This window comes from Malaclemys terrapin, chromosome 22 (assembly GCF_027887155.1).
Source record: "Malaclemys terrapin pileata isolate rMalTer1 chromosome 22, rMalTer1.hap1, whole genome shotgun sequence".
Classification (NCBI taxonomy): domain Eukaryota; kingdom Metazoa; phylum Chordata; order Testudines; family Emydidae; genus Malaclemys; species Malaclemys terrapin.
Window position 1 is genome coordinate 11,252,171 of NC_071526.1, and position 14,205 is coordinate 11,266,375.

The 14,205-nt window shown below is 39.8% G+C and overlaps 2 protein-coding genes across 3 annotated transcripts in view; one reads left to right on the forward strand and one right to left on the reverse strand.

Moving 5' to 3' along the window:
• LOC128827651 (RH-like protein) overlaps positions 1-6,547 on the forward strand; it is a 24,686-nt gene extending 18,139 nt beyond the window's left edge. For both annotated transcript variants that reach the window (XM_054011614.1, XM_054011615.1), the window contains one exon: positions 443-6,547. In XM_054011614.1, coding sequence (XP_053867589.1) covers positions 443-469 — 27 coding nt within the window. In that variant the 3' untranslated portion in view covers positions 470-6,547. The remainder of the gene's footprint in view (positions 1-442) is intronic.
• Positions 6,116-14,151, reverse strand: TMEM50A (transmembrane protein 50A). Its single transcript, XM_054011617.1, has 7 exons — positions 13,947-14,151; positions 12,537-12,648; positions 11,626-11,738; positions 10,983-11,050; positions 9,371-9,463; positions 7,399-7,459; positions 6,116-6,545 (listed from the first exon to the last, which is right to left on the reverse strand). Exons 2-7 carry the CDS (start codon positions 12,627-12,629, stop codon positions 6,500-6,502), a joined length of 474 nt encoding a protein of 157 aa, XP_053867592.1. The 5' UTR covers positions 12,630-12,648; positions 13,947-14,151; the 3' UTR covers positions 6,116-6,499.
• Between the last annotated feature and the right edge of the window lie 54 nt (positions 14,152-14,205).

Here is a 14,205-nt window from a genome sequence, read left to right on the forward strand (position 1 = left end):
ATGATAGTTTTTGAATGTCCTGGTCTAAATAGATTAACTATTTTGAGACTGGACGGTATAAATATATACCGACTTTGGATAGAATTTCAAAGTTCCTAAGGAAACTGGGTGTCCAAATAGCCTAGGTGGCTTTGAAAATCCTACCCTTTGCTTATGTGCAGAACTCCCAGAGTGCAATGAGAGCAGGGTCAGCTCCTATATGCGTTTGGTATTAAATAAGAAAAGCTCTTAAGCATATGCTTACATCAATCCCTATTCAGGACAGCACCTAAACATATGACCAACTTTAAGCATGTGGTTAAATGCCGTCCGGAATAAAAATGCTTTCCTGAATCTGGGTCCTAAAGGAGAGCTGGCTAGAATATGGTTTCACATTGTTTTATATAGCTTTTTTTTTTTTTGCGTAAGATGTTCTGTTACAGAAGTATTTCTGCATTCACAGTTTCCCCATTTGGCTTACGGATTTTGAACAGAGGGACCAGACCAAAATTACAGAAGATTAGACCAAGATAAAGAAAACATTTCTTATTCTCTGCTATAGAAAATTAATTGGCATGAGGGGGAAGAAAAGGTTAAATATCACTCCTGAATTTCAAAATGAAGAAACATTATTGCATTAGGCTGCTTTCAAGTCTTATTAAACAATACAGTATGTAAAGTCACAGGTAAAATAGTTCATTCAGCTTTTCTGCAAAGTCTTGCCTTCAACATTTTCTTTGGTAAATTACTTACAATGGATCCATCCAGCTTTGACAGTTTATCCTTTTAAGATGCTTCCCAATTTTAATGAAGGGAGATATTTGTAACTCCTATTTTGAAAGTCAAAAAATAATCACGAACATTTAAGGGCTTGATTCTGCAGGCGCTGAGCATGCTGGTTCTGATCCAGCAAAACACTTCAGCATGCGCGTATTTTTAAGCACAAGGAATCCCACTGAGGTTCATGTTCAGGAGATGCTTGAGTGCTTTGCTGGATTGGGGCCAGTGTACTCAGCACCTTGCAGGCTCAAAACCTCAATTAGTTGATTAGTTAAAGAAAATCCGTAGCTGCTTTGGTTTAGGCCAGCTGCTCTGACAATTCAAATGGTAAGAAACTGAAGTGTGAAGTGGAATTGAAAATAAAAGGCTTGACCCTGCAACTCCAACTCATGTGAGCAGTGCCCCTGAAGCCAATGGCATTACTTGTGCAGGGTTGCAGCAGCTGACCCAGAGTATTCAATCCTGAGAAGTGGGGAGTGCCTGGGAGTTTTAAGTACTCAGCTCTTCAAAGGGTCGGGTCCACCGTGGATATTTGAGCAGCACTCTTTACTGTACTGAAGTGACTAAGTGCCTCTTGTTCACGTTAGTAATCCCGTTGAGCTGAATGGGGCTAATTATGTGAGTAAGGGGCTTGAAACATAGTGCCCATAATGTGTAACACAGACAGGATTGGTCACAGGCTTAATTAATTATAAACCAGTTTCTAAATGGCTTTATCCTGGTTGAATGTTATTTAAATCTTACTATTTGAATAATGTTTTACCTTTAAACACTTGTTTAAGGAAACAATGTAAAAAACCTGGCGCTGTGGGAGTGAATATTAATGAACAAACTTTATTTTGTATTTTAAAGGGCCACAGTCAATATGAAAAAAATCAGTTGGTCTGAAAATGTTGTATATACGATCATTAAAAGTAATGCTTAATAGTATTGCCATCTGATGGCATTTAAAGCCCTAGTTCTGCATAGACTTCAGTAGGTCACCACAAGGGCCTGCCTGCATGGAACTCAGGATCAGGGTCTTAGTAGATAGTTAGCCCTAATGCTGTAATGGACTCTGTGGAATCAGATTCCTGTACCCACATGGAGCTCCTTGTAGGATTGAGGCCTTAGTCACTGATCTCTAGATCCTCAGAAGGTGTTTAGGCATGTGCCCACCCTGGATTTCAAGGAGTGAGGCAACTAGATACCTTTTAAGCATCTGGGTAGAGTTTCTCCTTCATTTCAGAATGTTTGTCTCACTCACAGCTTTTCAATTGCCTACGTTAATAAAGAAATTGCAAGTATCGGTTGTCTTTAATCAGAGTACACTTGCTTGAAAATAAAGCAAACTGGCAATAATCTGCCATAACAGATGATCTTCTTTGATACAAGAAGAAACTTATCCTGTCCTTGATCCATTAGTTCTAAAGGGAAATGGAGTGTTATTTTTCTCATTACTCCATTGGCAGTATCAAAAGAGTTTCTGGGAGAGGAAGTGCTATTGTTCTATATTTCTGAGTCACGAGATGATCGCTGACCTGCTTATTTCTAGAGCCCGGCACACCTACAGAAATTTGGCTCTGGATCTGAGCTGCAATCTGCAAAGATGGTAAACAATACAGCCACATCTGTGTCTCTGCATGTAGTTAGCTGTGGATATTTGCAGGGTTCTAATTCCATCAAATGTTCACAGACCTCCCCTTAAAACAGAGAGGAGCTGAATCTATGCAATTACTTGAGTCCATGAAGCTTAGTATGGGACCAGAACATAGGGCATGTATAGAATATAACCAATATAGTTGCCTCATCTCAGTGTTACTTAGCAGCAGTTATACTTATTTCCCTCCTAATAAGTGTCCAAGATTCCAGTTTAAGCGCACTCTGTTTTTAATTTTCCAGCAGTGGGTTGAACCTGGTGCAGTCAGTATTAATTTTTTTTTAAGTGACACTTTTTAAAATGTTACTTCACATCTTACACTAACCCAAATTTTCAGATGTTTTCCCCCATTGCTCAACCAATAGTCCTAACCTTAAATACTGAAGGGAAAAGGGCTGCTCGTATATCTGCATGCGTCATGACTTGAGCCGTGAATAGTTATGAAATAAAAGTTCTACATGTGGTCGACCGTTCCAGGAGAATGGAAAGCATAGCCAGAGAGCCAGGGGCTGAATCTGAAGGGGATGCTTGAAAGAAAGAGGAGCCATTTAAGTGGCTTCTGCTATGCAGTAAGTGCTGGGAGGAATCACTTAACCTAGTTCTGTGCCTGAGACTAGTGTACAGCACAAGGTAACATAGGGGCCATAGCAGTAAGTGGGGGGGCAAATGGGCAGAATTTGCAGTCTAGCCCTCAAAGGATTTTGACTCCCCCAGCTAAAGGCACATTCAAACCAAAATTACTTAGACTGTCCTGATTTATGCAGAGGGCTTGTCTGGTTCCCCTACATATATGGTTCTGGTGGAGAGGAGCGAGAATAGAGCTCACTAAAGGGAAGAGTAGATTTTAGAACTGTGGAAAATACAAAGGGGCCAAATTCATCCTTACTACAGCTACATGAACTTTAAAACTTGGCCTGTTGTCTTTAAGTATTCAATAAAACTAAACCTTTTAAAGAGCCATTAGAGTATAAGATCAAGCAGTTATCTTTTTACAAGATAAATACATTAGTTCACCATTTCAATGATAATCTTAATTCTTGATTAAATTTGGATTATAACCTAAATCCATTTATAAAAATGTTTCTCATCTCTGAAGGAATTAAGGTTAACAGACTTAGTCCTATACAGACAGGGCATTTAATTCTCTCAGTGCTTCTAATAGATATTAGGAGCCATAGGAGGTATTGAGGAACCACTGAGAAGTTAGCTTAGTGACAAATTAACAGTCTTTGTACAGTAGAGTTAGGGGAGAGAACTATATACACTCTTACTCAATGGAGTAACTTAACCGAGTACAACTTTGTTAGTGGATGGAGAACTGCTAAGGCTTCCTTTTACACCATAAAGAAAAATGTGGCAGTTTCTTTCCTTGAAAGCCTCTGTTAGTGTAGCCCAGGGGTAGGTAACCTATGGTGAGCTGATTTTCAGTGGCACTCACACTGTCTGGATCCTGGCCACCGGTCCGGGGGGCTCTGCATTTTAATTTAATTTTAAATGAAACTTCTTAAACATTTTAAAAAACGTATTTACTTTACATAGTATAGTTTAGTTATATATTATAGACTTATAGAAAGAGACCTTCTTAAAATGTATTACTGACACGCAAAACCTTAAATTAGAGTGAATAAATGAAGACTCGGCACACCACTTCTGAAAGGTTGCCGACCGCTGGTGTAGCCTATTTCTTCCAGCCTCCCGCCTCTTCAACCTCACAGCTGCACTAGATCAGCATTTCTCAGTTATTCCTTGGGGCATTGCTTCTGTTTGGTTTATTGATAGTGGATTAAGAATACATGAATACTCATGGCTCAAAGCATTTGACAGCCTCCATCCTGATTCACTCAGGAACATTATGAAGTGTAATGATATGCCAACAAAAATAGCATCATCAGGGCTTTATGTCAAGGTATGACCTGTCCAGCTAAAGTAAATGCAGACTTGAGTGAATGGTTTAACAAACACTCATGTTAAACAAGAATGCATTCTCTCACCTGTTTGGCATTGTAATTATGAGGAAAAAGTATTAAACTAAGTGATGCCTGACTGACTATAGCAGTATACTAGAAGAATTAGATTTTGTTGATAATATTGCATCAGTTGAGCTATCATTTCAAAAAGCTAAGACCAAAAGATTGTTCAGCATTATAAGGAAGTGAAGGTAAAAAAATCAGGTCATGAAAAAATAAATTAGAACCCCAGAAAAACTCTGGTATTACATTAGAAGGCAAAGGAATACAAGAGGTGAGTCAGTTCACATACCTTGACAGGAACTAAGACTCAAACTGGCAAGGCAGCAGGTACATTTACCAACTTTAATCATAGATTTTTGATGACCAAATCTTGTTTAAGACCAAACTATGTGAATATTCAACTGAAATGTTATTTTCACCTTAACATATATATGTGAAAGCTAGAAAACCACTAGAACTATAGGCAGATATCTAAATGTTTGACTCATGAAAATAGTAGGTATTAAATGGAACGAATTTATAACAAATGCTGAGATTCATCAGAAAGTTCAACAACCTGTTAGCCCAGAATTCTATAGAAAGGAAGATGGAAGCATCTGGTATAGGTGGTAAAAATCAAGCCAGAGCATTTGCCACAGCAGGCCTGCCCCTGGGCAGCTGGAGGAACATGTCATAGGGACCAACCACTAGAATCCCTTGATCAAACAATACTTAAAAGGGAGAATTTATGGTACTTAACACAGAAAACACACAAAGGTAGCTTAGGATAGACAGGGATGGTGGAGCCTTGTTTGTGCCCTAAACAACATCTGAGGGCACCAGAAAGGATTCAGAAACACCTGCACAGCCTAAGGGAACCATAAAGCAAGAATTGGGTCAGATAATGGGTTCCCTACTGCTTGACAAACCTCCCCCTGAAGGACGTGCTTGGGCTGTTTGAAAAGCTATTGTGTTTGAGAGTACTAGCAGGCATTTTACTGTACTTCCTTGCATGGTAAATTGTATCTTATATTGTGTTTCATGGACTAGTTATGCATCACTTAACAGCGCTAGGCAAAATTTCAAATATTTGCCAAAAAAAATGCAGTGTGTAGCCCTGAAACTATTTGTGAATTTGACACAAATTTGCCAAATAAATAGTTTTGGCCAAAAGGAAAGTTGAGGAAGTGGTTGCAGCTGCCTCCCTTGTAACTTTTAGCTCAAGTTTTAGGCTACTCACCTGGAATGTCGGCGATGTAGGTTCATTTCCCCCTTAAGTGGAGCAGGAATTTGAACTTCTCTCCCACCTATCAGGAGAGTGTCCTGGCCAAGCCCCTGGATACGGATATCCTGGGGCAAGTCTCGCCTGTTGGAGCTGTTGTACTTTTTATAAATAAATAGTCATAGGAGCAGGGACTTAAAACTGAGGTCTCTCCAGTCTCAGGTGCCTGTCCTAATCACCCAGATACAGAGTCATTCACTCTCTTCTTTCCCTATCCCAAAGACATTTTGATTTTTCAGAAGTGACCTTGAACCAAACCCAGCCCCCCCAACCACTTATTGGTCCAGCTCCTGTTTAACACGAGGACTTAAAAAGCAAGTATCAATATTAACTATAACAGCACAGAGAGTACTGCTGCTAGAATAACGTGCATCTCTATGAACTCTTACACACCCATAACTTTTTATTGTAAATTTTTGAACAGTCTCCGTATGACTAGTCCAATATTTTCATATAAAAACAAATTGTAATAAATAAGTATAAAAATGTTTTAAAGTACTTTTTATTGCAGTTTTAGAGCTCAGATACAGTGCAGAACACTGGGTTAAATGCAGCCATTATTCCTCTATATTATTTATTTGTAACAATCATTCCACAAGAGTGTCTTCCATTGTTACACTTTCCCTATTAGTTTTACATTTCAGTCAAATACGCTTGAATACAAAGTCAACATCTAAGAACAGTAAAAAAAAGTTTAACAGAACAGAAAATGGAAATTTTATTGCCTCCTGATTTTATATTTTACTTTTTATCCTCAGAAATAATTCAAGAGCTAGCATTTACAAAATCGTATTACCAAAAAAAAATAAAATAAAATCAGGTGTGTGTCGTAAAAAAATCATAGGGCTTGACTCACTTCTGCGGACACATTCACTGCCACAAGTCTTCAGTGCGGCCAAATTTAAAGACCAGCCCTCTGTTTAAAAATAAACCAAACAGGAATAAATACATAAGCTTATTGCAAAGAATACAAGGGCCATCAACTTCAAAGAAAGCAGGCTCAGATTTCCCAGTTTTGGGAGATAAAATTTCAGCTAAACCAGACTTTTGTAGTCAGTAAATTTTGGTTCTGATCCTGCAAGCAGATCCCTATAGGCAGATCCCTGATCCCCACTGACTTCACTGGAGGTCTGTCCATATGCGCATCATTAAAAGATTTGAGGGTGGGGGTTGTCTTAGAAATAACAGGGAATTATGAATAGATTAATTTTATATCTAATGTTCAATATGGGCCATTAAAACTAACTAGATTTAGTTTAAAGCAGTTGTTTTAAAACTTTTTAGGCTGCATGCCCCTTTCCCAATAATGTAGTTTACTGCATAACTCCATGTGAGATAGGCAGAGGCGACACGTGAGGGGTGGAGTGCACATGGGGTTATGTGACACCCCCCCAGATTTCTGCCCTCCATTTAGTAACAGCGTCTAGGTTTTCAAACGGGGGGGTGGGGGTGCAAAAGAATGTTCAGGGGGGAGAGTGCGGGAAGGGAGTGCCACCTCTACTCCCACTGCGCAGGGATGGCATCACCGCTCACCCTCCCGAACGTTCCTGCGTGCCCCACAGTTTGAAAACCTCTGATTCTGAGTCACACAACAGAAAGGAAATGTATACCAATGCGGCTGCAGTTTTAATTGAAAGGAGATTATAAATTGATTAGATTGCCAAATCTTACTAAATAGAATGTGTTGTCCACTGTTACAGGATTGTTCTCACATACCACAGTTTGAAAACCACAAGTTTAGAAGGATAAACAAAGGAAAACAGGCTTACCCAAAAAAGATAAATGCATTCTGGAAAAAGACAGCTATTCCTGGGTACACTAGTGGTTTTTCTGACAAAAGAAAAGAATTTCCATCAGATTTTCAGAACTATTTTCTCAACAAAATCCTTTTTCTCTCTTTCTGATTTTTCAGAGACACCCAACTCCAGTATCATGTTCACAAACATTATCAGTTCAGTGCAGGAAATGCATGTTTGGAGAGACCTGGATTAGGTTTTGTCAAATAACTTTAAGGAACCAGTTGAGTTTGATAGGAAAGCACTTATTAGAACTGAACACTAAAATACACACTAGATGATGCAAACTAACAGGAAAAGAAATATATTTGGGGGAAAATTAATAAGGACTGCAAAATTATAATGTGGCAGTTAACATTGTAAATACCTGGAAAAAATAGTTGGAAAAAAAGGTGTAGAAAATATTTTATAGCTTAATAGCAGTAGGATGAACAGGATTCCACATCCAAGCCAACAGAGCACAGTGTGGTCTTGATGGCATTGTTGTCATTGCAGTCTCACTTAGGCATGTTTGCTATTATCTCATGACATTAGATGGAAGTTTGTCTCAGTGTATCCATTTCTATCTTTGCTAACATGATGAACCTCCACCCACCATCTGTCAGTTGCATGCAACAGAAGAGAAAGCATAAGGTCCAACCCACTGGCAACTTCACACAAGATATACAATAGCCTTCTGTTCAGAAAAAACATTTCGTTTACCAGCTCAGACGTACCTCGCTTTCTAGACCAAAACATGTATCACAAATACAATGACCCCATGGGACTATCGTCAACTGATTATTCATCACCTTAAATGTATACAGTGGCATACAAAAATGGCACTGTGCTGAACAAATAACATTGTCCCTGCCTCAAATACCTTAGAGGAATAAATCAGTACAATACACAGAAATACACAACAGAACCAAAAGAGTTAGGAATGGTCTTACAGCTTAAGGCTGAGTTTTCAAATGTGCTTAAGGAAGTTGGCTAGCTAACTCCCCTAGGCTCCTTCAGAAATCCCAGCCTAAATGATTCATGGAGCAGATGGGTGACCACTTCCATAGAAGAAGAGAATATAAAGGTTCACTTAACAGAAGATCACTCATCTGTTGTTACTCTAACTACTGTGATGCTGAAGTTTGGAATTACCTTCACCTCTGCTATTCCTGCCTGAAACTGGCTCATGCTTTTATTTGTTTATATTTTATAAAATGATCTTTTCTCCATATAAGACCCAAACAGTATCATTTTCCAATTCCCACAGGTTTCTCTACATGAGAAGTTATATCAAGTAAAGTGTAAATTTAAAATGATCATAGTTATACTGGTATAACTCCCTGTGCAGACACACCTATTCTGGCATAAGAGTGCCTTTTTCTAGTTTCATTTATGTCACTTTGGAAGTGGTTTAAGCTATGCTGGAAAAAGCTACTCTTACACTGGAATAAGAGTATCCTCACAGGGAGTTATACCAGCATGACTACACCAGTATAACTTCCTTTGTAGACACGCCCTCAGTTCTTAATGATGCCAATTGAAGGCTTAATGACACAGAAGACATTTTAACAGTAACATACACTTTAAAAAAAAAACCCCAAAAACTAGAACTGACTCTTTGAAAAGGTTATCTCCTAAAATATTACCATTGGGAAAAGTTGAGTGAAAAAGGAAGAGAAATAGAGTTGCAAGAGGAAAAAGGAATTCAGAAAAGAGAAAAATAGAATAGGATAAATACTGAAAGAAACACGGATGATAAGGAGGAGGAGCGAGAAAGAGGATAAAGTACAGATAGTATGGGATGGGCCTGTTCCAGTTAGTCTGCTTAGGGCACCAAATAGACCTTCTTGGAGCTGATCCAGAAAGAAGTCACTCACTCACCCATTCATTCATTATCCATTTAAAATATTATTACAGTAAACCATCAAAGCAAGAGGATATTAAGATCTGTATTGTAGCTTACCTTTAACAACATAGCCTCCAAAGAGGATCCACATGGAAGCAATCAGAGATCCAAAAGCCATCATAAAACCAATGAACAGCCAGATGCGAGCACCTTATAAATACACATGTATATTATGTGACTTTCAATCTGCTCTTGTTTCAAAACACTTTATACAGTATATATCTATGAAGACAGACTAGCATTGTGTACAATATACAAATATACATCTTAAATCCATATTAAAAAAGAGGTTGCATGCAACAATTCTATCTGCTCTCATGCACGAGACAGCATAAATTACTACCACTGACATTTCAAAGAGCTATTAACATTATCTATAAAAATCTCATCTCTAAACTAAACTCTAATGGCAAGATACTCCCACCACTGCACAACCTGACCTAACAGGCTTTGTGACAGAGAGGTCCTAGTTACCCAGGGTTGGCGATGTAAAGAAATCCTCCCTGCAGACTGCAGAATAGCAGTGGAATCACACTGAGACCACTATTGTATCTCCAGGGCTGCACGTACTCATATGAGTGCTGTGCTCCCCTCCACAGGAAATATTTGATCAGTGGTGCCAGGGCCTGGTGCTTATCCTCTACAACGGGTGAAATTCACTCACAATGCATATACAGAATGTTAGAATAGCTGTTTATGGCATCGAGAGTATTTTAATTTGGATGCCATGTAAACTTACACTAAAGTCCTAGGTGGCAGGAGTCAAGAATTACACAGTGATCATTTGGAAAATAGCCAATTATTAACTTGTACACCAGAGCCAAAATAATTACTGTTTGGTTATAAATGATTATTGGATTGTGTCAGCTGGCAGAAGAATGAAACCAAACACTATTACCATTCCTGCAAATTGTGTGGTAAAGATACAGTTATGTGAGTGACAGGCAAAACCAGTTGTGGAAACCAAGAGTACAGATTTAACAGGATCATGTAAAAAAGGCTAGTTGTTCTCACACATCTCAAAAAATAAGTTCACTGAAGTTTACACCTGGTAAAAATGCTTACCAGTAGCACAAGAAACAGACAAATGTTACACTTTTAAATTTGCATTATAAATTAAACTATATCAATGCAGGTTTCAGAGTAGTAGCCGTGTTAGTCTGTATCCACAAAAAGAACAGGAGTACTTGTGGCACCTTAGAGACTAACAAATTTATTAGAGCATAAGCTTTCGTGGGCTACAGCCCACTTCTTCGGATGCATATAGAGTGGAATAAATATTGAGGAGATATATATACACACACACATACAGAGAGCATAAACAGGTGGGAGTTGTCTTACCAACTCTGAGAGGCCAGTACTGGGCTATCTTGATTATCACTTCAAAAGTTTTTTTTCCTCTTACTTAACTGGCCTCTCAGAGTTGGTAAGACAACTCCCACCTGTTTATGCTCTCTGTATGTGTGTGTGTATATATATCTCCTCAATATTTATTCCACTCTATATGCATCCGAAGAAGTGGGCTGTAGCCCACGAAAGCTTATGCTCTAATAAATTTGTTAGTCTCTAAGGTGCCACAAGTACTCCTGTTCTTATATCAATGCATTGTATTATTGCACAGACTATACAGCTATAGCTCTATGTATAATGCTATTTATAACATTTTTACCTGTTTGCCCAAGACAGCCTTCACTGTAACTGTCACCACGGACTTGTCCATTGGATACTGCATTGATCCTGCATGAATAAAACAGAATACAATTGACAAATACAGGTGAAACTATACAGAAAATTCACACTTCTGAGTAATTTCTTCTATTTTCATGTACGGAAATGGTGACATCTTATTACTCTATAAATATTTTCTCCAACTGTTGCTCTGAAAAGGAGCGATAGTTAATTTAGCAGTTCAAAGTTGAAAAAAGAATGAAAGCATTTTTCAAAATATGAAGAATAATTAAATCTACCCAATTAAAAAAAGCCATACCATTTAAAAAGAGGTCAACAGGGTCCCATGTGAATATGGGGATCTTCCTATGTGTAAATTTATATCTGGTTGGTTCTCAATGTTGATTTGTGGTCTAACTCACTTGAAATGGCTAAAAAATACTCCACACTGTAATCCATAACAACCTCTCACCCTTCAACACAGCAGAGATAATGTTCAATTAACTGCGGAACATAGTCCTATTTTATAGTCATAGGCCTATGGCAGTTTAGAATAAAAGTCTGCACTTAAAAAAAAAAAATTAACTGCATGATGCAAGTTCTATAAAGTATGTTGGTTGTACTGGTAAAGAAATTACACCTACATTAGGAATGCAATAGTTGCTATAACTCCACAAGCATGGTATGAATGGTTGAAGTCTTCCATCTGAGGATATTTAACAGCTGCATCTATGATAATCCACCAGCCTGTAAAAAACTATTTAAAATACAACTTAAAATACAGACATGATTACGTGCAACATCATTACAACGTTGTCTAGCAAAAATTAACATTAGTACCCTATATGAAAACTATATGGGGCCAATTTAGTTTTCATTAAAGTCAGTGGTGGTCATCTTATTATACATGCAGCACTAAATTGGAAGAAACTGAAAAAACTGAAGTAGCACATACTTACAATTTCAACAGAAAGATCATTTCAAAATAGCCTCTTTAAAATGTGGGGTGGTCTGATATATCAGCTAGTCGAAAGTAAGTCATTGTAATTCACTTAAATGAAGCCCTGCTGTAAACTAGCTTTGTGGTGCATCAGAAGTTCCTTGCATGGGGTAGATAAAGGATGAAGTATGACACAGCAGTGACTAAAGACCAGCATATTGTGATAAGGCATCTTCTAACTGATCAGCTCGTAGGGCTTTCTACAGTACCAAGAACTACTGAAAAATTGTGTTTTATACTGTCGGATGGTGTTACAAAATGGTCTTACATATGTAGAAGAGACCAAACTGAATTTTATCATTGATCTTCACAGGACTGTAACATTATTTGGTCCTGCAGACCATTTCCTTAAGTAAACTAATCCTCTTCAGGATAACTTACTTTGAAGACAATCACACAATATCCAATATGAGCTGCCAGTGTGTAATACATTCACAATGTGCCCTAACAGGTTGTTCTTTTTGTGTCCTAAGCAGTGATTTTCAGTGCAGTACTGACTTGTTGCATACAGGCCAAAAGCACATATGAAATATAAAAATGGTTAGTTATACACACCAGCACACCAGCAGCAACTGAAGCAATTGTATTTCGCTTTTCTCCCCAGTCAACACACTCTGAGCATCTCATGGTCTCAAGAAATCCAGACATTTTTCAGCTCTCTGAAAAACTAGAAGATGAAGCAATTTTTATTTTGTCCCCCACAAAGAGCATCTTCTCATATGTCTATGAAACAAATGCATGCAACATGGAATTGCTATAAAGATTATGAAGATTGTTAAAAGAGCTAGAAATCATCAGCATGTCAAAAACTGTCTTCTCACTAACCATGGCAATGGCCCTAAACACAGTTGAACAAGGCAGGAGACACAATGCAACTCTTCAGGGCAAAAGAGCAATTGCCCAAAATTGCATTCTAGGGTCTTTCTGAGGGATAAGAATGAAACCACTATCAGGCAGACCAGTCTACTCCTTCAAGGGTTTGCAGTCAGGTTAACAAAACCTAACTATCAACTGTATCAGAGACAGCTGACAAAATTCAGCATGGATCCCTGGATCCTTATCCATTGACAGAAGATCATCTACCAATACAAACATTTGTACTGTCCCTGAACTGATAGAAGACAGGGATCTGACACACCTCTAGATAGGCAGAGCTTGCCACACATTCTTAGATACTGGATGGGAAGATCATCAGTAATTATTTTAGATTCTCAGCAACAAGTGATGTTTTTCTGAGTGATGACTGTGCCTCAGCGTCCTTTGTTCACCAGGAAATACTTGACTCCCAGGCGCAGGCTGCATGCAGCATGGTGCTTTCTGCATTCTGTGGATGCCCATCGCTTTAGGAACTGGGGGCTAAACTGTCCCTAGACAGTGCTCTCACCCTCCTTCTGCAGCTGTGGTAGGACCTGCTGGCTCTCCTCACCTTCCCCTGCACAGCTGGAGAGAGGTAGCACCGACCTGGGGCATTGGCTCACATGGCCACAAAGCTCTGAGCCACAATGACAACCCTTCCCCCGCCCCAAGTTAACGTAGAGAATCATGCCAGTGTCAATGGTGGCCAGCTGCCCCAGGCAGACCCAGTGTCCATCAGCATCGCTCCTGATGCAGCCAATGGATGATAGTACAATATGCCAGTGTCTGGTGACAGAATATGGTTCCCCCCCCACTCCTGCCAACCACTAGCTGCATGGGGATGACCAATGGCCAGCGCCAGCACCCCTCTGGCAGCCAATAGGATGAGAAGGCCAGTGACGTATAACCCCCAGGGAGCCAATGGCTAATGACATGCGGGGGGCAGCCAGTGGCTTGCCGCCCCCAAGTAGTCAATGACCAACAGCACAGCCCTTAGAGTAGCCAATGGCGAGCAAGCAGCCTATGGCTCCCCCAGGACTCCCTCTCAGCCCCCCGGCTCCCAGCCCCGGGGGAGGGGTGTCTATGGGGCTCTCTGCGGCCCCCACTTACCTCAGCGCGTGGGCAGGAAGAAGGTGCAGCCGTTGGCTTAGCGGCTGGCAGCGCGCGCTCTTGTCTCCCTCAGCGGAGACCCGCCGCCGCCCCCCTCAGCGCAATAAACAAACAACCCGAAGGACCCGGATGGAGGAGAACCTAGAAAGACGTCACAGCGCCCCGACCGCCATCACACCGCGCATGCGTACCCGCCAGCCCCGATCAGCTGTGTGACCATCACAAGCTCAGCAGGGGGAGGAACAGGAACTCCGTGTGC

Bases quoted from the DNA above. Each gene is read 5' to 3' on its own strand.
- TMEM50A (XM_054011617.1), bottom strand. From the start codon at position 12,629: ATGTCTGGATTTCTTGAGACCATGAGATGCTCAGAGTGTGTTGACTGG. The intron at 9,464-10,982 runs GTAAAAATGTTA...TGTATTTATAAG, and splicing joins AGGCTGTCTTGGGCAAACAG to GTGCTCGCATCTGGCTGTTC. The intron at 6,546-7,398 runs GTAAGCCTGTTT...ATTTTTAAACAG, and splicing joins AATGCATTTATCTTTTTTGG to AGGGCTGGTCTTTAAATTTG.